Here is a 24978-nt window from a genome sequence, read left to right on the forward strand (position 1 = left end):
AACCTGGGATATAACCAAAACTTATTGTCCAGAGTGAGCCAAGAACTTAAATTCATTACTGAGAACTCAAAACTTAGCATCTAAACTTGTAAAAAGTAACATCTCCAGAGAAAAAAATGAAAGCTGGAAACAAGAATTCGTTTGGTGAAGTGTTCACAAGAATTTGTAACTTGGCTAAAATCCTCAGTTTTCTGTACCTTTCCTCATCTTCTAGTGATGGTTTCATCCTTACGCGCCTCTTCTTCTCTCTTAGTTTGAATATAATTACTAATCATGTCCGGGACCGCAAAATTAGCAACCCAATACAAACCAATTAGCAACCAACTGTATAAACACAAACAAAGTAAAATCAAAACCCCATTAAAATTAATGAAATCTAAATTTCTAAGAGATGGATAATGAAGAGTAAACCTTATTAGAAGGAAGACTGAAAAATCACCAGAAGTTGCAGGTGGGGGAGAAGTAAGACCAAGGACTAGAGAAGAAGTAGTGAGAGCTTGAGGCCTTTGAGGAAATGGAGGTAGGTTTTGGATTCTAAGTAGTTGTTGATTAGTAGAATTAGTTTCAGAATTTGAGAGGAAAAGGGTTGGTTTAGTTTTTGGATGATTGGATTTTGGGTGAAGTGAGAGGAGAGAGAATAATGGGGAAGGGTTGGAATTGGTTAAAATCATGGTAAGATTCATCTATATGATCTCTACTCTGTCTTTAATGGTTCTATCTCTTGCAACATAATTGTGTCTATTAGAACCAATGGTTGTGGATAAAGTTAAGGAGTTACACTTGTTCAAAATTTCTCTCTTTTAGACATATCAACTAGGGAATGGCTTATCTGAAACTCCATTAAACTCAAATTATCTATACCATTCTAGTCCAATAGGAACATCTAGAAAATATTAATAATCCCAAATAATTTTTAATAGTAGATTTGATTGTCAGACTTCGAGTACTCGTCAACAACCCTAATCGTGCGAGATTCAAACATTGTCAAGGTCAAAGTCTCATATATTATAAAGTTACTGAAATTGGTGATGTTGATGCATTTCTAGGCAATGTATCATGTATATAGTGAGATATGGGAACCAGAACCAATCTGTTGACACTTTTTAGTAAGTCACCATTCAGCACCTAGTTTACGTACTTAACTGTTAGAACGTACATCGCCAATCCGTTGTAGTCTAGTTGGTCAGGATACTCGGCTCTCACCCGAGAGACCCGGGTTCAAGTCCCGGCAACGGAATTCATCTTTTTTTTGCACTGATTATTTCCATTTTTAGTGACGATGGGTATGGTGGTGGGTTGGGTGATGCTTTGGGGGTGGTAGTAGTGTAGTTGGGGGTGGTAGTAGTGTAGTGGTGGTGGTGTTCTGAAGGAGGAAGTGGTGGATTCGGAGGTGGAGCGAGGTCCTGATTTAACTCTGAAACCCATTGCTCGTCAACTTTGTCTTCCATTGATATCTTGTTATGAAAATAAATTCATGGTTTCCCGAAAAAATAAAAGAATAAATTCATGAAATAGGGTTAGGGAACTTAGGGGGAATATCTTATTCATGAAATAAGAAGATGCACACAGGTACGGGGTTTTGTTCTTGGCAAAGGCTCCACGAGCCCCCCAAAAGGCCTCGACATTGGTTACGACACACGATTCGCCCGACCATCGGAGTACGCAGCGACACCATGGTACGTCCCCCCAGTGGAGGTCTCGACACTTATCAAGCTTGAGCGTACACCTATAGCCCAGGTTCCAGACATTCTCGTGAGCGATGTGGGACTACCACAACAATAGTCGTCGAAAAATGCAAATCTAGTCTTACTCAAAACATTTCTTGTCTAGACCAAAGAAATTTGGGGCTAGCAGTAGTGGTGGTAGTGCTGGAGGAGGAAGTGGTGGATTGTTTGTATAGAGGTCATGGCATAGAGGTTTTGGTTGGGTTCAGAGGTGGAGCAGGGTCCTGATTATTTGTGAACTTTGTCTTTCTTTAATCATCTTGTTATGAAGATAAATTCATGGAATAGGGGTTGGGTTTGCATAATTTGTTAAAGTATTAAGAATTTTTGGGCTTATAGCCTAAAAAACGGGTCCTAATAGCAGATATAGTCCTCTCTAATCCTATAAAGGGTTTCAAAACCAAAAAATAATATAAATGGATATCTAGTCCATTTAGTCTCATCTAGAGAGAAAACACAAATCCCTATACTAACCTTCTTTATATATAAAATCTGATTTACATTCTAAAATCCAAAATATCTTTTTTCCATTTTTATCTCCACATTCTCTCTCCAATCACGTTTAAATTCAAAGTAAATTCCATCTTCAATATATTCCGTAACTGAAATCTGGAAACTTTCTCTTTCTCTAAAAACGAAAGCTCCATTAAACTCACCAGCAGCAGTACAAACCTCCATTGTTTCATCTTCATTACAGCAGCAGTAAAAATCTCCATTGTTTATCTTCATTAGAGCTGCTGAAATCATCTTCTTCATCGTTAATGAGGTAAAACGCTTTCTGTTTTATACGATTTTATATTATGTTTCAGTTTATTATAACAGATTCTCTCTCTAAAGTTGATCATATATGATTTTGAGTATAAGTTTCAAAGATTTTTTGTACTAATTCATAGAAACAATCCAATGTTTGATGTTTATTTTCTTTCTCTCTCTTAAAATGTCATTTATGTTTTTGATCTTGATGTTTAATCCTTCAACTCGAGTTTGTCATTATTGCAATAAATCATAGCAGATATCTTTAGATTTGTAGTTTAAGCTTAATGATATTCTCATTTTTTTCTTCAGATCTGGTTTTCAATCCGTACGGATTCATGAAACATTTGTTCTTTCGTACGGTTACTCATAACAGAATTTACAGTACATGTACTTTATCGTAAATTACCATAATTTATAATAAATTATGGGTAATTTGTAGAACATTACCCGTGCTTTAACACCAAAACAGTACTCATTTCATCAGTAGAGATACTTCGCTTCACTATCAGATCTCGTGTACTTTGCAATAAAGTATATATAATTTACGTATATCTTCATGTTCTTACCATTATGTATATAATTTACGTATAAGTGACATAAATTATGTATTATTTATTTACCGTTACGTGTACTTTTCACCCAAAACAGTAGCCTTGATAAGTTTACCAAACTACTCAAAACCTTCAAATGTTGTCAAAATTTGACAAACATTATACATAATTTACGAAATTGTACATGTAGTTTATAATACAATATATGATTTTTTTTTTTCTTTAATGTATGCGTATTTATGTGTGTAGATTTGATATATCAGATGAAATTTCAAAGAGAATCATCAAATCAAAGTGAGTCAACGAAACTAATAGAGAGTACATGGATGGGCACCATTTTTGAACCAGAGAAGATTTTGTACTTTTTTTTATAACAGAATGTAAAGGATGTGTAATGTAAAAGAAATTATGTGTAATTTATTAAACAAGACCCACATACATTTGATAAATTATGTTGTATACTTGACAAATGATGGTTTCCTCGTCATAAATAATACTCCCTCCGTCCCAAATTAAGAGTCCACTATTCCTTTTTTGGATGTCCCAAATTAAGAGTCTCATTCCTAATATATCATATAAAATCCCTTACTTTTCCATGAATACCCTTTCTTTGATACTTTTAATATATGGTGCATTAATTAAGCTAATTAAGATATTTGACATTTTCCAATACAAAAGTTGGTTTTTCTTTGGAATCTTTCAATTACTTTAAGAAAAGTTAATTTACTTCAAGAAAAGTTGCATGTATTTCTAGAATGGAAATTATAATCCTTGTATTGCTTCAAGAAAAGTTGTCAAATAAATAAGGGTAAACTTGGAAGAAGAAAAAATATGAAAATAAGTTGGATTACCAATATGGGACTCTTAATTTGGGACGGAGGGAGTACATAATTTACGTATTTGTTTCATAATTTGTATTTTATGTGTATTTATGTATGAGTAAAAACGAAAACAAATGTTGCTTTAACGTTTCCAGAAAAATATACTATTTCCAAATATGAAAGTTAAGTGAGAGAAAGTGATATATATGTTTTGTATATTAACCCCCAAATCACGCTAAATTGATCTCAGAAAATATACTATTTCCAAATCTGAAAGTTAAGTGAGATAAAATTGATTTGAATCGAAATTTTTTTACATAGTAAGAGAGAGAAAATTGATTTGGTTTCCAAATCTGTAAAGAGAGAGAAATTGATTTGGTTACGATTTTTGTTTTGAATCGATTTGGAAATAGATTTGCTTTCTAAAACGGTTAGAAGATAGAGAAAAATCAATTTTGGATTTATACGTTAGCTGCTTTAAATCCCCTAAATCATGCCCACATTAGAAACATTCCAAATTCACCCTGGAAAATTAAAAATCCCGTTTTTTTTGTAGGAGGGACATGGACGGTAGTTATCTCATAAAGAATGGGTTATTATTTCCATAATGTAAAAGGACTAAATATCCATGTTTTAAGAAGATTAGATCATAAACCTTTTTTGAATATTATTTTGGTCTGTATACCCACGGACCCAAGTATTAAATGCAGCGTAATAAATTATTTTTTTCCAATCGGCATCAAGTGTGAAACAAATAAACGATTGTTGGTTGGTGGTGACCTTAGGTAAAGAAGAGAAATGCTATATAGAGCGACATTTGAAAAGCGAAGTCATAGCGACCAAATCAGTGGAGGACACGTGGCTCATCAAGTGAAAGATTTTCAGACTTTTGGAAGTTCTAAGTTAAGTCCCGTCAAACTCAACCGCTTAGAGTTAGGTCCTCTACGAAACTCAGATATGGACCGTTTATTATTTAAACGGTCCAGATTTAATAATTGACCAAATCCCCAAAACAACTCTCTCTCTCTCTCTCTCCCTCTCTCTCCTATGGCATTCTCTTATGTAAACTAGCTGCTTTACTGTTAGTGATTTACTTGACTTCATTTTCTTTGATGTATTTGTACATTAATTTGGGTTTATTATTTGGTATATGCTCTGTTCCTTAATTTGATTTATGATATAATTTTCTTTTGATGCTTGTTTTATACTAACATTAATTCACACTTATGCTCAAAAGCTCCCCTATGCACTTAGTACTTATTATGCGAGCAGGATCAAAATCAAACTTTATTGGTTAATCATGGAGATTGGTTCTAGTAACTAAACCATTAATGCAATTAAGTAAAATTTGGTGTTGGTTTTCCTGGTGGTTTATTGTTTCTAATTCAGCATCTGTGTTGATTGATAGGTTTTAGATAGGAGTATTAGGTATACAAATAAATGGTAGTATGCTTCTAACATAGTAACTGTATTCCACTCAAATTTCGATATGGGTGGTTGCTCCGTGGGTTTTGGCAAGGGGATGTTTTCTAGAGAGAGAGAGAGAGAGAGAGAGAGAGGGAGGGAGGGTCTGCTTTGCTTCAGTTCAGAAGTTGTTTTGAGGGGATTTGATGAGTTTCACAATGGACCTAACTGTAAATGTTTGAGTTTGTCTTCGCTTTTCATCTGTCTGTCGCTCTATATAGCATTTCTCGGTAAAGAATGCCCTATTACTACAAACATAGGTGCACTGACTGTCATCATCTATTTTTCTTTCTTTCTTCTCACAAGAAATTTAGTGTGGGTTTAACAATTGATGTTAACAGACCAAATTCAGTGGTGTATAGTTGAAGATTTGGAGGCCTTGTACCAAAGTTTAATGGGAACCCTTTATGCAAGAATGGTAAAATTTACGCGCAAACGAATAAATAAATTTTGAAACAATATTGTATGCAATTTTAGATAAAATTTCATAACATGACTTTTTATTTATGCTAGTGTACATATGCATATATGATTCCGATAACTAATTTGATAAAAGAAGTGTTCAAATTATAGAAATGATGGAAGGAAGAGCTATGTGATTACGTAAAAACACTTGATCAGAAGTATGAAGTAACAAAAGTATTTGAATAGAAAAATTAAAGTGTATATAGTTATCTGTCGCTTACGATATTATAGAAATATAGATTAAGAAACATTTACGCTTATTAAGGAGACAATGGAAAATTTAGTAAGTGAAGTAACCAGAGATTAAACGAGTAAAAAAACACACACAGAGAGAGAAAGATAATCTCATAAAAAAAAAAGAGAGAAAGATAATGATAAAGGAGGAAGAAGAATAATGATAAGAGCATCTCCAATGCAACACTCAAACTCTAAAGATAATGATAAAGGATTGTTTAGAGTTTCTCTTTAAAATCTATTGTCAATGCAACACTTCAACTAATATAACGTCTAATGTCAACCTTAATGGCAGACAAGCATAATACAAGTTAGAACGAAGGCTCCTTAGACTGAAATTATTCGTGAAATTGTTTATCCTTTGTTACAATTCAAAATGAGTCGAGGGATTTGTGAGGGAGAGAAAAGAGTCTCGAGGGAGGTACCAAAAAAAGTAGAGGCGCACAAATGTGGCACTGAGGAGGGGAGTCCACTTACATCTAACTTTGTCCAACTACCCTTCTTCCAATTGCAACAATAAATAGACAAACACTTTTTCTTCTCGTCTTTCATTTGTCTAGCACGACAATCTCCACGATACAATCCTAAGATTATCATGTCACTTGATCCTACTACAGAGTCAAACCTAAAAAAATCATTATAATCCAGATTGAAAGGCAATTTGCCGATACTTACTTCACTCCAACTTTCGTTATTCTTAAATGAACTAGTAGTAGACATTGTATCGATCTCCTCCCCCTCCTGCTTGTAATCACCTTTATCTATATACATGTGGAAAACACCATTCTTTGTTTCCATTACTATAGCTAAACGACCATCCACTTGTAATAAATGAACATACTCGTCACGATGATTTACTCTGCCACGAACCTGATAAGGGATGGTGTTACTGATTGTGATTGCTCTGAACTTCTCACTTTCCACGTCAAATGCCACTATGTGTGCAGTATCGTCATAAAATCCCCACCCCCGACTCTTAAGGTCAATAGTTTTCCAGTAAATAATGCCATTTACATAAACAGATTTATCATGAGTTAGTTCATATGGCGGTACCTTTGTGATCCTTCTCCATCTATTATTACCACCATCTTGGTGGTGGTGCCCTATTGTCAAAACCTCACATGTAATATTATTAGGTGAATCCCCCAATTTCAGCAAACATACTAATTTGTGTTCATTAGTGGCAGGATTAAAACCAAATCCATAATAGGTTGATGAATTATAACGGTTGAATTTTGTGCCATTGAGGTGTTTTATTTCCTCCAACAACGTTGATTCAATCGAAGGTGATATTTCTCCAGTATTGATATTGCATATACGAAAATCATAATTTACATACGAGTCAATGAGACAGATTAAACCTTTTACTGATTCTGAAAGTATAGTGTAAGAGGTGTAGCTTGTCTTTCTTACTGTGTCAACCTCTACTTTTGTGTGGTCATGGCCTTGGTTATCTTTTTCAAAAAATAGGTCAGCTGTAATATGGAAGTTCTTGTTAGGTGAAGTGTATATATCAAAAGCAAAAATATATAGACGGCACGGAGGAAAAGGGCGTGTTTCGGAACGGGTGAAATGTAAATCAATGAAGTTTTGATCTTGTTGAAATAAGGAACACCATCCCTTGCAAACACTCTTAAAACGGGTAAGGGACTTCACTGAGAGTCTAGTTAGTATCTCACATACTAACCAATCACCTTCAATAAGAGCACCACCGAAACTGCTACTACTACCACCACCACTAATACCAATAACATGTGATGATGTGGTAATACATCCAACCTTCTTTTTGTTTTTCATCTTGAAACAAAACTATAGTAATAGGGACAAGAAATCTGGAAAGTGGGGTATAGAGATTCTCACCTTGTTTGAACGACCAGAGTTGCCGACTTGGAGGAGCACAGAGAGAGAGAGAGAAAAATCAGTCTTTGCCACCGCTTAAGTTTATGTTCTAAGTTGGAAAGAAAACAACCACTTCATCTATCCCTCCAACTTAGTTCTAGTAGTCGGAACTCGAAACCCTAGTTGAGGTTTTTTTGGGTTAATTCCATTTTAGCCCCTAAAGATGATCAAGTCACCAAAATGGCCCCCTAAAGATGACCAGCTTCCAGTTTGGCCTCCTTTTTCATATTTCCGTCATTTTTCCCGTCAGTCGTTAATGACTTGGACTTTCTTACTTAAAATACCCCTGCCTATATCTTGAGTAATGCTACTTAGCACGACAAGTCAAAAGCGAGGGAATAGCGACCGAATCAGAGTTTGACACGTGGCGTGGAGAAGGAAATCACGTGCAGTTAGATTTCCAAATTGAATATCACACTTAAGTCCTCATCTATTCCGTGTTTACGCTTAAGGGCTTCCGCCCCAAACTTGATCTGGACCGTTGATCTGTTCAAAGGTCAAGATTATAACAAAAAGTTCTTACCCCAAGTCTCATAAACTTTCTTTAATAGTTGTTTTCATGTTTAAATCAACTTATTTCAACAAAAAAAATGTTTAAATCAACTTTCTTTAGTTTTTTTTAATCGATGAACTTTCTTTAGTTTTTCTTTTTTTGGTTGAGAGGGACTCTCTTTAGTTTTTTTTTCTTTTTTTTTTGTTGATGAAAACTTTCTTTAGTTGATAGACAATAAGAAATATCTCATATATTACACAAATGCAATTATTTCTCAACGAAGTGCAGGTGCTCTTAATTGGAATCTTTGATAATGTAATTACATTTGTATTTATTAAAATTATCTTCTCCAAAATGTAATTAAAGTTGCATTTGTTAGAGGGCTTTACTTGTACTCAAATTTGACCTCACTTGGGTTCCATATTCCTTGGTATAATCATCCATTCAAAAATGAATTAAAGTTGATTTCAAGGGTCCGAGTTAGTGAACAAGAAAAAAAATGAAAGAATGAGACATGATGTTAGTATCCTCTCCAATCACCATAGTTACATAGTTTTACACATAATGAAATAAAAGTGATGATTTTTTAGCATTTTCAAATTTAGCTTCATCTTCAATTTTACAAACAAAGAAGGTGATGGGTGAGGTACATGTGATAGTTTATTAAATATCTTCAATTTGTTTTTGTTGTTGAGAATAAAATCCATGGCAGTAATATAGGTTTGGTGGTCAGCTTTAAAACCCAACCCAAGTTGATTGAGCAGGAGAAGAACACATAGAGAGAGAGAGAAAAACAAAGGCAGGACTTCTTGTTTTATGATTTGAGGTCAAGGAGGGCAATCTTTCAACAAAAACAAAATTGATGAGAGTTGGGAGTGAGAACTTTTTGTTATAATCTGGACCTTTGAACAGATCAACGGTCCAGATCAAGTTTGGGGCGGAAGCCCTTAAGCGTAAACACGGAATAGATGAGGACTTAAGTGTGATATTCAATTTGGAAATCTAACTTCACGTGATTTCTTTCTCCACTCCACGTGTCAAACTCTGATTAAGTCGATATTCCCTCGCTTTTGACTTGTCGTGCTAAGTAGCATTTCTCCCATATCTTTTTGTTAGTTGAAAATCTTTGTGGTCCCAAGAGTAATTATGATTTGTCAAATCAGTTTAATGTTTTCTATTTTCAAGATTTGTTTTTTTTTTTCCTTCTCTCTCCCTTCACATTAACTTTTAGTATAATCTTCATTCTGAAAGAAGAAAATATTAATATGTTTTTTCTCTCTCTCCCTTCAATTTAATGTTTTGGAAACCTTTTTCTTCTTCTCTCCATTCACATCAACTCCATTAAAATGCAAAAAAAAAACATCTCCCCATCCCCAATCTAGAGAGAGGGAGAGAACAACACTCCATTAAAATTCCATATTTCTTCATGCCTTCATTAGTGAGCACCTCCATTAATGAAGTGTTTTTTTAATGGAGTTGACCCTTATCCAAGTAATTGAACTACTGCTACAAGATATAGAAAAGGTAATTTCTGAAGGTGCTACAAGAGACGACTGTAAAGGGTTTGGTTCACACAAGGGATATTAAGTAAAATTGAAATGCTATCATACCCATGATAATGGGGACGTAACTAGTCATTTGTAGATAGAGAACTCACAACATTTGAATGGATTATGGCTTCCTTTGATATACGCGATGTCTAGATTATGTCTTTGCATCTCGTGTTATGTTTTTCTGTGTATGTGAAGCTCGTGTTGATGTGCTTGCATTTGACGATTTAAGTTGTTCTTGCTAGCAGATATCATTGAGTCCATGGGTATATAGACCAAAATCATTTTCATAATAGGTATATAGACCAATCTTCCCAAAATATGGACATTTAGTCCTTTTACAATAAGGGCATAAATAACTCATACTTTATTGATAAATACCCTCCATGTTCCTCGTCTAAAAAATTCGGGGTTTTTAAATTTCGGAATGAATCCGGAAAGTTTCCCAAACCAGGGGGCGTGATTTGGGGGAGATATTTAGGTTATAAACTGAAAAGATTTAATAGGAAGTAACGGATCAAGGATATTTTCCAAAACAGATTTTTCAAAACAGATTTTTCAAAACAGATTTTGAAAATAAATATTTTCCAAAACAGATTTTCTCTCTCGTCCTTTCTTATTTGGAAACCAAATCTATATATCACTTTCTCTCACTTAATTTTCAGATTTGGAATGAGTATATTTTCTGAGATCAATTAGCGTGATTTGGGGGTTAATATTCAAAACATATATATCAACTTTCTCTCACTTAACTTTCGTTTTTTACTCATACATAAACACACATCGAATACAAATTATGAAACAAGTTCGTAAATTATGTGTTATTTATGACGAGGAAACCATTATTTGTCATGTATACAACGTAATTTATCATACGTGTGTGTGTCATCCATTACGTACCATTGAATACTTAGATTATTTTCTGACATAAATTACTTGTTTTTTACGCGTACATGTCCATTATGTACCATAAATTATAGTAACTTGTTAGGAAATGTAAATCTGAAATGATGTTTTTTGTTATAAAGTATGTGATTTATCATAAATTATGTATACTGTATAGTAAATAACACAACCTTTGTACGACTGAAACGAAATTTTATTGAACAATAATCTGTGTTTTATTGTAAATGAAAAGAACATAGTAGACTAGGTAACTTAAAAACAAATTCCGTCAGAATGTTGCCCGAGCTCTCGATCCTTACTGTCTTTGGTCTTCCAGGTTTACGGCGAATCAAACATGGTAGTGTTTTTGACTCTTCATTAAATGTACATGGTTCATCGAAGTTAGGGGCAGGGTTTATATGTTCCTTGTAAGTCTTCACGTAAGACTCCGTTGTCCAAACAGGATCATAGAAACAATCTTCTTCATCGTAATTTATACTTCTATAGTTTATGTGATGATTCTGTAAGAAATTCCATCAGTGCTGGTTTACTACAAGAAAAAAAACATATATATTAGTTAAAAAAATTTATAATCAAATTTACATACATTAATAATGAAACATTTAATAAAAAACAAATGAGATGGATTATAAATAACAGGTACAGATCAATAAGTTATGTATAATGTATGAAAAAGTACAATTGTTTATTAGGTTAAGAGAAGTTTTATATGCTTGTCATGACCACTGTTCTGGTAAAAAAAGGACGTGTAATGTTGGATAAATTTTTCATACTTTACGCACCTTTGTTCATTAACACATCATCTTATGTGAAATGTATGTAAATTGTATCAGAAAGTATGGTAATTTATCGTAAAGTAACTGTAATTTTTATTCTGTTACAAGAATCAGAAAGGATAAACATCAATATATTATTAACCAATTGTATCAGAAAACATGGAAAGTTATCGTAAAGTACCTGTACTTTATATTCTGTTAAAGGAATAAGTGTGGATAATCACAAAGATCAAGAACTGTACGGACAGATGATTCTGATCTGCAAAAAAAAAAAAAAAAAAAAAAAGAGGAATTAACGTAGATCTGAAGAAATATACAATGAACATTGGAAGGAGAAATAACATACTAACATTGAACACATCACTAAATAAAGAAATAAACATCAAAGATCTTAAAGAGTTATGAAAGTTTTAGAGAGAGAAATTATAAATCTTCCATTCGAAGCTAGTTAAGATGGAAACAGATCTTATGTAGTTGGATCACAAATGTAATATGTTCAATAATAGAGCATCGTAATCTGATAATGGAAAAAAAGAATCATCATTAGATCTTAACAATGGTGTTAATACAAAACTGTAACTTTAAACCATATAAAAGATGAATGATTTTCGAGCAATCTAATGAAGATGAAAGAAAAGTTCTGAGATTAATGGAGGTTTAACAACTAGTTTCGAGTTTAAAAGAGAGGAAATAAAAATTAGATCTTATCAATGGTTTGAATAAATAGAGAAACAGTTTAAAACCTGAATTACAATGGAGGTTTTTACTACTGCTGCTGTATGAAGATGAAACAATGAAGGTTTGAGCTGCTGCTGGTGAGTTTAATGGAGGTTTATTGAAGATTTAGTTTTTAGAGAGAGAGAGAGAGAAAGTTACCAGATTTCAATCACGGAATATATTGAAGATTTTGGTTACTTTCCATTGAAACGTGATTGGAGAGAGAAAGTTGAGATAAAAATGGAAAAAATATCTTTAACAGTTTAGAATGTAAATCACGTTTTGATATTACAGAAGGTTAATATAGGTATTAAATCTTTAATATGTATTATATGGATTTGTGTTTTCTCTCTAGATGAGACCAAAAGGACTAGATATCCATTTAAATTATTATTTAGGTTTTGAAATCCTTTTTAGGATTATAGAGGACTATATCTCCTATTAGGACCCGTTTTTTGGGCTATAAACTCAGAAATTAGATATCATTATGGTTATTGGTGCAATTGTGGTGGGATATGTTACCTGCATAATCCAGCAAGGCTTCAGACCTTCCATCTTTTCATGGACGGTATGAATTTCATACAACACGATTTCAATATATTTACTCTCATTTTGTCAGAATATCTTAGGTTGGAGCTGTATTTTTGCTTCAGAAAATTGGACTAGATATCAGTGGATAGTATATCTGTAGTACTTTTAAATCGACTGTCTTATTACTTTTCTAGATCTCTCCCGTTTATGATCAAACTCATCTTGCTTCTGATACAAAATCAACCGCTGGAATCTAATGAAGTTCAAAACAAGACCACGGCAGAAAAATCAACTCTAATTGTGGAGAGCCTGAAAGAAGAGCAAGATGTTCTTCATGCCTCCCTAGATAAATGGAGGTGCTCATTAGTGAAGGCATGAAGAAATATGAGATTTTAATAGAGTGTTTTTTCCTCCCTCTCTCTCTCTAGATTTTTGTGTACAAATATTATTTTAAGCTTTTAAGATTTTAATGGAGGGTTGTTAATGGGGATGGGATATAACCAAAAGTACTTATTGTCCAGAGTGAGCCAAGAACTTAAATTCATTACTGAGAACTCAAAATTAGCATCTAAACTTGTAAAAAGTAACATCTCCCAAGAAAAAATGAAAGGTGGAAACAAGAATTCTTTCGGCGAAGTGTTCACAAGAATTTGTAACTTCTACTAAAATCCTCAGTTTTCTATACCTATCCTCATCTTCTAGTGATGGTTTCATCCTTACGCGCCTCTTCTTCTCTCTTAGTTTGAATATAATTACTAATCATGTCCGGCACCGCAAAATTAGCAACCCAATACAAACCAATTAGCAACCAACTGTATAAACACAAACAAAGTAAAATCAAAACCCCATTAAAATTAATGAAATCTAAATTTCTAAGAGATGGATAATGAAGGGTAAACCTTATTAGAAGGAAGACTGAAAAATCACCAGAAGTTGCAGGTGGGGGAGAAGTAAGACCAAGGACCAGAGAAGAAGTAGTGAGAGCTTGAGGCCTTTGAGGAAATGGAGGTAGGTTCTGGATTCTAAGTAGTTGTTGATTAGTAGAATTAGTTTCAGAATTTGAGAGGAAAAGGGTTGGTTTAGTTTTTGGATGATTGGATTTTGGGTGAAGTGAGAGGAGAGAGAATAATGGGGAAGGGTTGGAAATTGGTTAAAATCATGGTAAGATTCATCTATATGATCTCTACTCTGTCTTTAATGGTTCTATCTCTTGCAACATAATTGTGTCTGTTAGAACCAATGGTTGTGGATAAAGTTAAGGAGTTACACTTGTTCAAAATCTCTCTCTCTCTCTCTTTTAGACATATCAACTAGGTAATGGCTTATCTGAAACTCCATAAAACTCAAATTATCTATACCATTCTAGTCCAATAGGAACATCTAGGAGAAAGAACTTCCCAATAATATTTAATAGATTTCATTGTCGACTTCGAGTACTCGTCAACAACCCTAATCGTGCTAGATTCAAACATTGTGAAGCTCAAAGTCTCATATATTATAGAGTTACTGAAATTGGTGATGTTGATGCATCTCTAGGCAATGTATCATGTATATAGTGAGATATCGGAACCAGAACCAATCTGTTGACACTTTTTAGTAAGTCACCAACCCAATGAGCTGTTCAGCACCTAGTTTGCCCTCATTTGTGTAACTGTTAGGATGTATTCACCAATCCGTTGTAGTCTAGTTGGTCAGGATACTCGGCTCTCACCCGAGAGACCCGGGTTCAAGTCCCGGCAACGGAATTCATCTTATTTTGCACTGATTATTTTCATTTTTAGTGACGATGGGTATGGTGGTGGGTCGGGTGATGCTTTGGGGTGGTAGTAGTGTAGTGGTGGTGGTGTTCTGAAGGAGGAAGTGGTGGATTGGGAGGTGGAGCGAGGTCCTGATTTAACTCTGCAAACCCATTGCTTGTCAACTTTGTCTTCCATTGATACCTTGTTATGAAAATAAATTCATGGTTTCCCCAAAAAGTAAAAGAATAAATTCATGAAATAGGGTTGGGGAACTTGTGGGGAATATCTTATTCATGAAATAAGAAGATGCCACATTACTACAACATTAAAAATCTCTTTTCTTTTGCAATTCATAATTTGCGGTTAAGTTTTATTTAACAAAGATGATCTAAGGTTGATTGTTCGTAAAAATGATAAACGACACTTTTTTTACTTGGCCAAGACATCAGTAATAGCACAAGTGCATACTAACTAAATTCAAACTTTTCAAGGCCCACACATAACTAGTGCACACTAAAAAAACAACTCATCTTCCTCTCCGTCTTCACCATCACTACAACCACCATTTATGTCTACCTTCTCTAATCTTTATGTACCCTCTCTCTCTAGCTACCGATGGCGAAGGTTTAGCTTGATTGAGGGTTTCAAAACCCTTCTTCGTCGAAGGTTTCAGAACCTTGAACCCTCGTTGAGGACTCTAAAACCCTTGACGATCGAGGAACTGGCCAGCGACATAGGTGCCTGTACTTTTTATTTTATTTTTTTCTTTTCAAAACACAATTAGTGTCGGTTTAACAATTGACGTTAATGGACCAAGTCAAGTATAATGAAAAAAAAAAACAGTGTGCCAATGTAACTTAAATTAATCAAACTCCACTATGAGAAACTACAATTCCGATTTGAGAAAAAAAAAAAGGAATCTCATCTACCCAAATTCTTCTCTCTTAATACAACTTTAACTAATATGAAGTCTGGGGCAGGCAAGCATATAAGTTAAAAAGAAGGCACCTTAAACTGGATACATTTGTGGCATCGCTGATCCTCCGGTAGGAGTTGAAATGATTTGAGGGATTTGTGAGGGAGAGAAAAGGGTCTCGAAGGAAGAAGCGAAAAAGGTAGAAGTGCAGGGATGTGGAACTGAGGAGGGAAATCCACTTACATCTAACTCTGTCCAAACACCGTTCTTCCAATTGTAACAATAAATAGAGAAACATTTTTTCTTCTTATTCTTCACTTCTCCATCACAATAATTTTTATGACGCAATGTTAAGATTATCATGTCATTTGATCCTGCTAAAGAGTCAAATTTAACCAAATAATTTTTATGACACAATGGTAACTTGCCGGTACTCACTTCACTCCAACTTTTGCTATTCTTACATGAACTAGTACTAAACGTTCTACTGATATCCTCCTCCTCTTCCTTGTAATCACCTTTGTATATATACACGCGGAACATACCTCTCTCCGATCCAATTAATATAGCTAAATGCCCATCCACTTGTAATAAATCGACGTATCCGTTATAATGATTTACTCTTTCAGGAACCTGATAAGGGATGGTGTTACTGATTGTGATTGCTCTGAACTTCTCACTTCCCATGTCAAATGCCACTATGTGTGCAGGATCATCATAAAATCCCCACCCCCAACTCCTAAGATCAAGAGTGCTCCAGTAAATAACACCGTTTACATAAACAGATTTATCTTCAGTTAGTTTATACGGTGGTACCTCTGCAATCCTTCTCCATCTATTATTACTACCATCTTGGTGGTGGTGCCCTATTGTCAAAACCTCACATATAATATTATTTGGTGACTTCCCCAATTTCGGCACGATAAGATTTGAAACCTCGTGCCATTCCCACACACATACTAATTTGTGTTCATTAGTGGCAGGATTAAAACCAAATCCGTAATAGGGTGATAAAATACAACGGTTGGGTGGTGTTGTGCCAATCACATACTCTTTTTCCTCCAAGAACGTTGATTCAATCGGACGTGATATTTCTCCAGTACTTATATTGCATATACGAAAAGTAACACTATTATTTATTGTTGAGTCAAGGAGACAGATTAATCCGTTTACTGGTTTTGAAATGATAGTGTAAGAGTAGCTTATCTGCCTTACTGTGTCAACCTCTACTTTTGCGCGGTCGTGGCCTTTGTTATCCTCTTCAAACAATAGGTCAGCTGTAATATGGAATTTCTTGTAAGGCCAAGTGTCTATATTGGCATCCTCTTCTTCTTTTGTCTTTGGTCCAGTAACAACAATATATAGACGGCACGGAGGAAAAGTGCGTGTCTGGGAACGGGTGAGATGTAAATCAATGAAGTTTTGATCTTGTTGAATTAAGGAACACCATCGCTTGCAAACACTCTTAAAACGGCTAAGGGACTTCACTGAGAGTCTGGTTAGTATATCACATACTAACAAATCACCTCCAATAAGAGCACCACCAAAACTGCTACTACCACCACCACCACCACCACCACCAATAGCAATAGAAGGAACATGTGATGAAGGGATAATACATTCAACCTTCTTTTTGTTTTTCATCTTTTTCTTGAGTTTAAGTTTCATGGGATTCTTTTTCTTGAAAAAAACTTTCATAGGATTCAAACCAGCAAATTTCATCCCTGGTCGTCGTCGTCGAAGTCTCGAAATCAATAGCCACATTCCATGTCCCATCTATATAAGAAACCATGTAGAAAATTAACTACAACAAGAAACCCTTTTTTGAGTTAAACGTATAAACTTTTATTGTTTAGAAAACTGCTAAAGTTTCAATTGTTAATATACACAATTATAACAGAGACAGACAAGAATTCGGAAAAGTAGGTATGGACATTCTCTAACCTTCTTTAAACGCCAGAGTTGCCGCGGAGGAGGAGGAGCACAGAGAGAATACTTGGTTCCGCCCTAGCTAGCTGCCCATCTAACTTATAGAAATAGAAGGTCCCACCGAATACAAGAAGTCTAGTGCTGGACTGCTGTGTCTGGGCCTTGGGTGGTGTTTGATGACCATGATTTTCTTTCCTTTTTTTTTTTTCTTTTCTAGTTGAAAATTATTATCTGATTATGAATTGTCTACTTCGCATTAATCTGAATTATCTGACTCAAATAGACTACATACCAATCCAAAAACTATTTTATAGATACATTTAAAAGTCCGAATCGAATCAACCTTGACTCAAGTTTCAACTCTAAATTGGAAAGAAAACAATCACTTTATCTAACTCCCCATGACCCATCTTAGTTGTAGAAGTGTGAGCCTAGTCTTAGGTGTCGTTGTTTCTTGAAGGTCGGAATTGGATTTCTTTTCTACTTGTAAGCTATTTGTCTAGTTTGAGGTTTGTATTACAAATCTTCTTTTCAAATCATAAATTACAAATCTAGAGTTATTTTTGCAGCCGAAACACATTTGTTTTGTATAAGATTTATTTAAGATCTAAATTTATGAGGACGATGGCCGTCGAAAATATAAATCTAGTCTTACTGGAACATTTCTTGTCTAAGCCAAAGAAATTTGGGGCTGGCTGTAGTGGTGGTGGTGGTGGTAGTGCAGGAGGAGTAAGTGGTGGATTGAGAAGAGGTCATGGCATAGGGGTTGGTTGGGTTTGGAGATTATGGAGCAGGGTCCTGATTGTTTGTGAACTTTGTCTTTCTTTAATCACCTTGTTATGAAGAGAAATTCACTGAGCAGGGGTTGGGTTTGCAGAATTTGTTGAAGTATTCGATATATGGAGTATATTTTTTTTTCCAATCGACATCAAGTGTGAACCAATTGTTGGTTGGTGGTGAGCTTAGGTAAAGAATGCCCTATTACAACAACATAGGTGCACTGACAGTCATCATCTTTTTTTGTTTCTCACGAAAAATTTAGTGTGGGTTTGCAGAATTTAGTGTGGGTTTACCAAGCCGCTTTAATGGACCAAGTTCAGTGGCGTGGCTGAAGATTTGGAGGGCATGTACCAAAGTTTAATCGGAGCCCTTCATGCAATAACGGTAAACTTTACGCGCAAACAAATAAATAAAATTTTGAAACAATTTTTTTATGCAATTTTAGATAAAATTTTAGCACATAACTTTTTTAATGCTAGTATACATATGTATATATGATTTCCATAACTAATTTGATATAAGAAGTGTTCAAATTATATGAACGACGGAAGACCTAAGTGATTACTCCGTACTTCTAATCAAATGTTTTTACATAATTGTAGCATCTCTCAAAAGAATAAAGATAAAAGTGGGTCTTAAAAACTTATGACCTTAAGTGCTTATATAATTTGATCCATACTGGTGTTTGTGCAAAAACATGAACTCTACACCAACTGAGCTATCGTTACCCAGTGCAAGAAACGCATGAAACAGTTTATATTGAGTAGTAGTAGTAGTTAATTTTACCAGAATGGGCCTTGGGTGGAGGGGAGGGGGCCATTGCCACGGCAACGGGTGCACCCCCTCACCCACGCCCCTGACCAAGTCAAGTAATGTATGCTGTATAATAAGAACCGGGTGCACCTATATAACTTAGATTACTCAAATTTCATGAGGAGAAACCACAATTCAAATTTATAAAATAAGAAACGATTCCCATCTACTCAAATTCTTCTCTCTTAAAACAACTTCAACTAATATAAGGTATGTTTCAATTAAAAAAAACAAATATAACGTCTAATGTCAACCTTAATGGCAGGCAAGCATAATATAAGTTAAAACGAAGGCTCCTTAGACTGAAATAATGCGTGAAATTTTAGATCCTCTGGTACGATTCGAAGTGACTTGAGGGATTTGTGAGGGAGAGAAAAGGGTCTCCAAGGAAGTAGCGAGAAAAGTACGGGTGCAGAAATGTGGAACTGAGGAGGGGAATCCACTTACATCTAACTCTGTCCAAATACCCTTCTTCCAATTGCAACAATAAATAGAAAAACATTTTTTCTTCTTATTCTTCACTTCTCTACCACAATAATATTTACGACACAACGTTAAGATTATCATGTCATTTGATCCTACGAAAGTGTCAAACTTAAACAAATCATTATACCCCACATAGAAAGGCAATTTGCCGATACTTACTTCAATCCAACTTTCGTTATTCTTACATGAACTAGTAGTAGACGGTGTATTGATCTCCTCCTGCTTGTAATCACCTTTATATATACACATGTGGAAGACACCATTAGTTGTTCCAATTAATATAGCTAAACGACCATCCACTTGTAATAAATCGACATGCCCGTTCCAATGATTTAGTGTGTAAGAAACCTGATTAGGGATGGTGTTACTGATTGTGATTGCTCTGAACTTCTCACTTCCCACGTCAAATGCGACTATGTGTGCAGGACGGTTATAAGATCCCCACCCCCAACTCCTAAGATCAAGAGTGCTCCAGTAAATAACACCATTTACATAAACAGATTTATCATGAGTTAGTTTATACGGCGGTACCTCTGTGATCCTTCTACATCTATTATTACCACCATCTTGGTGGCGGTGCCCTACTGTCAAAACCTCACATATAATATTATCAGGTGACTCCCCCAATTCCGGCCTGGTACGATTTAAAAACTCATCCCATACCCAAACACATACTAATTTGTGTTCATTAGTGACAGGATTAAAACCAAATCCATAATAGGTTGATAAAACATAACGGTTGGGTGTTGTGCCCTTCACATATTCTTCTTCGTCCAACATTGTTGATTCTATCGATGGTGATATTTCTCCGGTACTGATATTGTATATACGAACATCATAATTTATAAATGAGTCAATGAGACAGATTAAACCGTTTACGGGTTTTGAAATTGTAGTGTAAGAGTGGTAGCTTATCTCCCTTACTGTGTCAACCTCTACTTTCGTGCGGCCGTCGCCTTGGTTATCTTTTTCAAACAGTAGATCAGCTGTAATATGGAAGTTCTACGTTTTCCTTATCCCTAATGTCGGATTTAAACATGAAAGTTATGTTAATAACTATGGGTCACCATAACTATGTAATAGGACTCAAACGATTTAATCGAGGTACTTGAAAATTTGCTCGGACTGGAAGTCAATCCTTAGTCGCACTTCTAATTCAATGGTTCAACAAGATTCGTAGGGAAAAAAATTGAGGCATAAGTGTTTTGGTAATGTAGGTTTTATAGTTGTTTAGCACAGACTAGACAGAGACAAGAAAATTTAGTCAAACTAAATAGTCTAATTTGTTGTAAGAATTAATTGTGCCCATAATGCAACTTTCTTGTAGCGATGCTTTGTCATATTAAGTTAATAATATATAAATTCGAGTCGTTCAGATTACATAAGAAAATAGTTTGTGTATTGTTATATAAAAGTTATTTTGTGTCTATTATTAAATTTGCGAAATAAAAATTTATAGCCAACAACTAATAGCTAAATTGATAAGTATTTTGAAACTCTGGAAGTCCCAAGTTCGATTCTCATATGTGGAATCTATGGTTCATCGAACCGGAGTTATTAAAGTATAAATAAAATAATTTGATGACCTTTGTAATGACGGCCTAACTAAAATAAAATTTATATTTATGATAATATCAATAATGATAGTTAGTATGATGGTAGGGATGGCAAAATAATTCCTTGAATATGTATCAATAAATCAAAATAACAAGCCAAAGAAAAATAAAATTAATTAAAATAATCATGCATATAACCAGAGGGATAATCATGCATATAACCAGAGGGATAATCATGCATATAACCAGAGGGAATGTGAGAGAGGTGTGTGAGAGAAGTGTGTGAGAGAAATAGTATGAAGACAGATGAGAGGAGAGGGGAGGAGAGATTCAGAAGATTAAAAATGCTCTGTTGTGGGACCCATATATGGTTATTTTGTTTTAGATTAAATTAAAACAACATTATTGTGGGCTTGTGGCCCTACTTTCCAAGAAAAGACATTATTGTGGCCCTTTCATATACAAAGTTGTGGGTCTTACGAAAAATTTTAAAGGCACCTCAAGTCGGATTCCTCCTAAATGTGGCCTCTAAATTTGGGGGCCCAAAGCGACGCTTTGTTCGCTTTGGGCCCAGGGCCGGCCTTGATTCTCACCTTCTTTGAACAACCAGAATTGCCGACAAGGAGGTGCACAGAGAGAGAGAGAGAGGAAAGTACGTCAAGTTCAGTCTTCCGCCCTAGTTGGCCATTTAAATTTATAGAAACAGAAGTCTACTGCTGTTGGGCCTTGTGTGGTGTTTGATGACCACGATTTTCTTTCCTTAATTCTTAGTTTTTCTTTACTGTCTTGTTACGATTCATTCTAGTAATTCATACTAATCCGAACTGAATTATCTTACTCAAATAGATCAAAAATCAATCCAAATTAGCTACTTAAGTGAAACATTTTAAAGTTCAATTGGAGTGTCTATGCCACAGGCTTAAGTTTATGTTCTAAGTTGGAAAGAATGTTAAAATTACAAACTCAAAAGGAATTTATTTATTTATTCATTAAATTAGTGTTAGATGAGGTGGATTAGTGTTAGTAGTTAAGTAATTAGAGAGTTAATTTTAGTGGGGTTAACGTACTAGTTAGTGGGTTAATGGATGAGTTAGTGGGATCATGTTAGTAGTGGTCTTAGTTAATGGGTAGAATTTGAGTCTATAAAGTGGGTATGGAGATTCTCACCTTCTTTGAACGACCACAGTTGCCGACGAGGAGCTGAGCAGAACAGAGAGAGAGAGAGAACTACGTCAAGTTCAGTCTTCCGCCCTAGTTGGCCATCTAAATTTATTGAAACAGAAGTCTACTGCTGCTGGGCCTTGTGTGGTGTTTGATGGCTATGATTTTCTTTCCTTTTTATTTTTTCTTGGTCGGTGGTGTTAACGGGAAATAAGAAAAATTTCTCAAAAAGTTAAAAAACAAGTCACCAAACGCACCTTATGCTTCTTCTCTTTCTCATCATTGTCTCTCTCTTCTCCGGTCAGTTGTCCCTCTCCTCTCTCTATCTTTCTTCTCACTCGCTCTCTCACTATCTTCACTGTCTTCTTTGTCTCTCTCTTCTCTTGTAAGTTTCGGCGAAAGTAATGATCCCTTCGCTGATACCCTTAGTCTGGAAAACCAGACAACTCGTTTGGTTTTCAGACGAGGGTTCCGACGAAGAGGCCCCCCCTTCGCGGAAACCATGAAAAAAAATATAGATATGAAAGAGAGAGAAGAGAAAATGAAGAGAGAGGGAGATAGATGACCAGAGTTGTTGTCGTCAGAATTAATGGTCGCCGGAGTTGATGGCGGTGAGAGAAAAAAGAAAATCAAAACATATAAAGTGGGTGGGTAGTGTTTGGAGGAAACAAAAGAGAATTTGTTTCCATCCAAAACTTTATTCTCCAAAAAATATTCTTATTTCCCCAAATCGACTTTTTTCTTTGTTGTATCTTAGTATGATTTATTCTAATTCATACTAATCTGAATTATCGGACTAAAATAGATAAAAAAAAAAAATCCAAATTAGCTATTTAAGTGAAACATTTTAAAGTTCAATTCAAGTCGGTCTATGCCATGCCTTAAGTTTATGTTTTCAGTTGGAAAGAAAACAATCACTTTACCTATTTCTTGATCTTAGTTTTAGCAGTCGGAGCATTAGCGAGCATCTCCACCCCTAGCCTGTCTTAGGCCAAGAAAATCATTTTTCGTCAAAAAATTTTAGCCTTAGTTCAGCCTCAAAAATCTTGCTCCAACCCCAGTCTCTCTTTAGGCCTAAATTTGTGCATGTGGAAAACGCGTGTGTGGACTTTTCGTGAGTGTGCGAAAAACGTGTATGATTTTGTGTATGCACGAAACACCCACGTGTTTTAACTATTTTCGAAATAATTTTTGTTTCCAAGGTAGGAAACTTATTCGGGACTTACATGTTGGCGGGATGTATATTAATTACTAATGTGTGAGTTTTTGTTAGAGTTTTACAAAAAAAAATTAAAAGTAATTAAAGTTTTAAAAAAATTATTTACATTGTAAAAAGAAAAAAATAGAGAAAATCATAGCCGTGGGATAAGATCACCCCAACATGATCATTGGGAGTTCCAAACGGTCATGTTGGGGACACTTCAGTCGACCCTAATGTCAGGGTTCACTGAAGTGGTCAGTTGGAGCTCAGCCCCACAACCAACTCACGTTGGATTTCCCGAGTGAAGTCAAAAATTAAAATTTTTGGTCTCAGTCGGGCTAGAATTTTTTTGCCTCAGTCGGACCGAGGTTGGAGATGCTCTTAAGTGTTCTTTAATGGTCCAAATCTGAATTTGAGATTTTTTTTTATGTGTAATTTACTTGTCTTATTTACTTAAACTTTTGATGTACATCCCCACTTTTAAAAGCCAAGTCTCACTAGATAATACTAGGCCATGTTTGGCGCGCGAGAATGGCGTGGGAATGGAATGTGATTCTCGAGAATCACATTCCAGATCATTGTTTGGCTTGCGGGAATGGGTCGGGAATGTGATTTCCACAAAAAGGGGTAATAACAAATCCAGGGATAGGTGGGTTTGTGATTCCCATACCCCGAAATCACATGTATTAATAGTTATTGACAAATATATCCTTAACAAAATATTGAATTACCAATTTTAATTTTTTTTTGTAGGATTAAGTACTATTTATGTTTATGAACCAAATTCGTAGATATGAAACAATAACACGATATTAAAATCAACATTATTTTTTTCAAATTCGTAGATACGTCTTAATACAAATTTATTAAGACATATCTACTAATTTGAATTCTAACATTTTGATATATCGTGTTATTGTTTCATATCTACGAATTTGAAAAAATAATGTTGATTTTAATATATAACAAAGTTGATGTGCATATTTAATGAAAATAAAATAAAATAAATTGATACGTATTTTATGTAGTTTTTTTTTTTTTGCATTAGTAAGCGGGAAAAAGGGCCCGACCCTAACAAAGAAAAACAAAAAAAGAACTTAAAAGAAGCTATACAACATATTTCTTTCTAAACCTAACAAAACCATCTTTATCCTGCTTGACTATAAAGTCAAGCTCTGCTGGTAACCGAGAGGGGTCAAGCTCGAGAATGTCGGGCCCTGGCTTCAACTTGGACAGCCAGTCCGCTGCTTGATTGATTTCACGAACCACATGCACTATCTCACAAACTTCAAAACTGTTCCAGAGCCCTTTTGTTTCTATTGTAAAGCCACCATGCATCCCAATGAGGGTCCTTACTGTCCTTCGAGAACAAACTACAAGTGGTCAGAGAATCAGTAGCAATAGTGATCGTTTTGACTTTTAGTTTAGCTGTTAGCTGAAGACCTAATTCCAGCCCTTGCAATTCATGAATAAGCATTGTGTTCCTAGTTGCTGATCCAACAGCAGCAGC

General features: G+C 35.0%; 2 protein-coding genes, 3 long non-coding RNA genes and 2 other non-coding genes across 7 annotated transcripts; 2 read left to right on the plus strand and 5 right to left on the minus strand.

Moving 5' to 3' along the window:
• Positions 1-117: 117 nt before the first annotated feature.
• LOC147552254 (uncharacterized) lies at positions 118-576 on the minus strand. Its single transcript, XR_015236890.1, has 2 exons — positions 440-576; positions 118-324 (listed from the first exon to the last, which is right to left on the minus strand). It is a non-coding gene; the product is annotated as an uncharacterized LOC147552254 (long non-coding RNA).
• Positions 577-1164: 588 nt separating this feature from the next.
• Positions 1165-1237, plus strand: TRNAE-CUC (transfer RNA glutamic acid (anticodon CUC)). The gene has a single exon. It is a non-coding gene; the product is annotated as a tRNA-Glu (tRNA).
• Positions 1238-6369: 5132 nt separating this feature from the next.
• LOC147552256 (F-box protein At2g23160-like) lies at positions 6370-7812 on the minus strand. Its single transcript, XM_086668624.1, has one exon. The coding sequence runs from the start codon at positions 7810-7812 to the stop codon at positions 6370-6372; it is 1443 nt and encodes a 480-aa protein (XP_086524750.1).
• A 3230-nt stretch (positions 7813-11042) lies between these two features.
• On the minus strand, positions 11043-11900 carry LOC147552257 (uncharacterized). Its single transcript, XR_015236891.1, has 2 exons — positions 11821-11900; positions 11043-11392 (listed from the first exon to the last, which is right to left on the minus strand). It is a non-coding gene; the product is annotated as an uncharacterized LOC147552257 (long non-coding RNA).
• A 1510-nt stretch (positions 11901-13410) lies between these two features.
• LOC147552258 (uncharacterized) lies at positions 13411-14410 on the minus strand. The gene is made up of 2 exons (XR_015237794.1): positions 13787-14410; positions 13411-13699 (listed from the first exon to the last, which is right to left on the minus strand). It is a non-coding gene; the product is annotated as an uncharacterized LOC147552258 (long non-coding RNA).
• Positions 14411-14559: 149 nt separating this feature from the next.
• On the plus strand, positions 14560-14632 carry TRNAE-CUC (transfer RNA glutamic acid (anticodon CUC)). The gene has a single exon. It is a non-coding gene; the product is annotated as a tRNA-Glu (tRNA).
• An 824-nt stretch (positions 14633-15456) lies between these two features.
• On the minus strand, positions 15457-17545 carry LOC147552260 (putative F-box protein At1g19160). Its single transcript, XM_086667450.1, has 2 exons — positions 17487-17545; positions 15457-17318 (listed from the first exon to the last, which is right to left on the minus strand). The coding sequence occupies exon 2, from the start codon at positions 17316-17318 to the stop codon at positions 15636-15638; it is 1683 nt and encodes a 560-aa protein (XP_086523576.1). The 5' UTR covers positions 17487-17545; the 3' UTR covers positions 15457-15635.
• Between the last annotated feature and the right edge of the window lie 7433 nt (positions 17546-24978).

Source organism: Eschscholzia californica, unplaced genomic scaffold, assembly GCF_041429995.1.
Source record: "Eschscholzia californica isolate CP2 unplaced genomic scaffold, dmEscCali1.0.p SCAF_3, whole genome shotgun sequence".
Classification (NCBI taxonomy): Eukaryota; Viridiplantae; Streptophyta; class Magnoliopsida; order Ranunculales; family Papaveraceae; genus Eschscholzia; species Eschscholzia californica.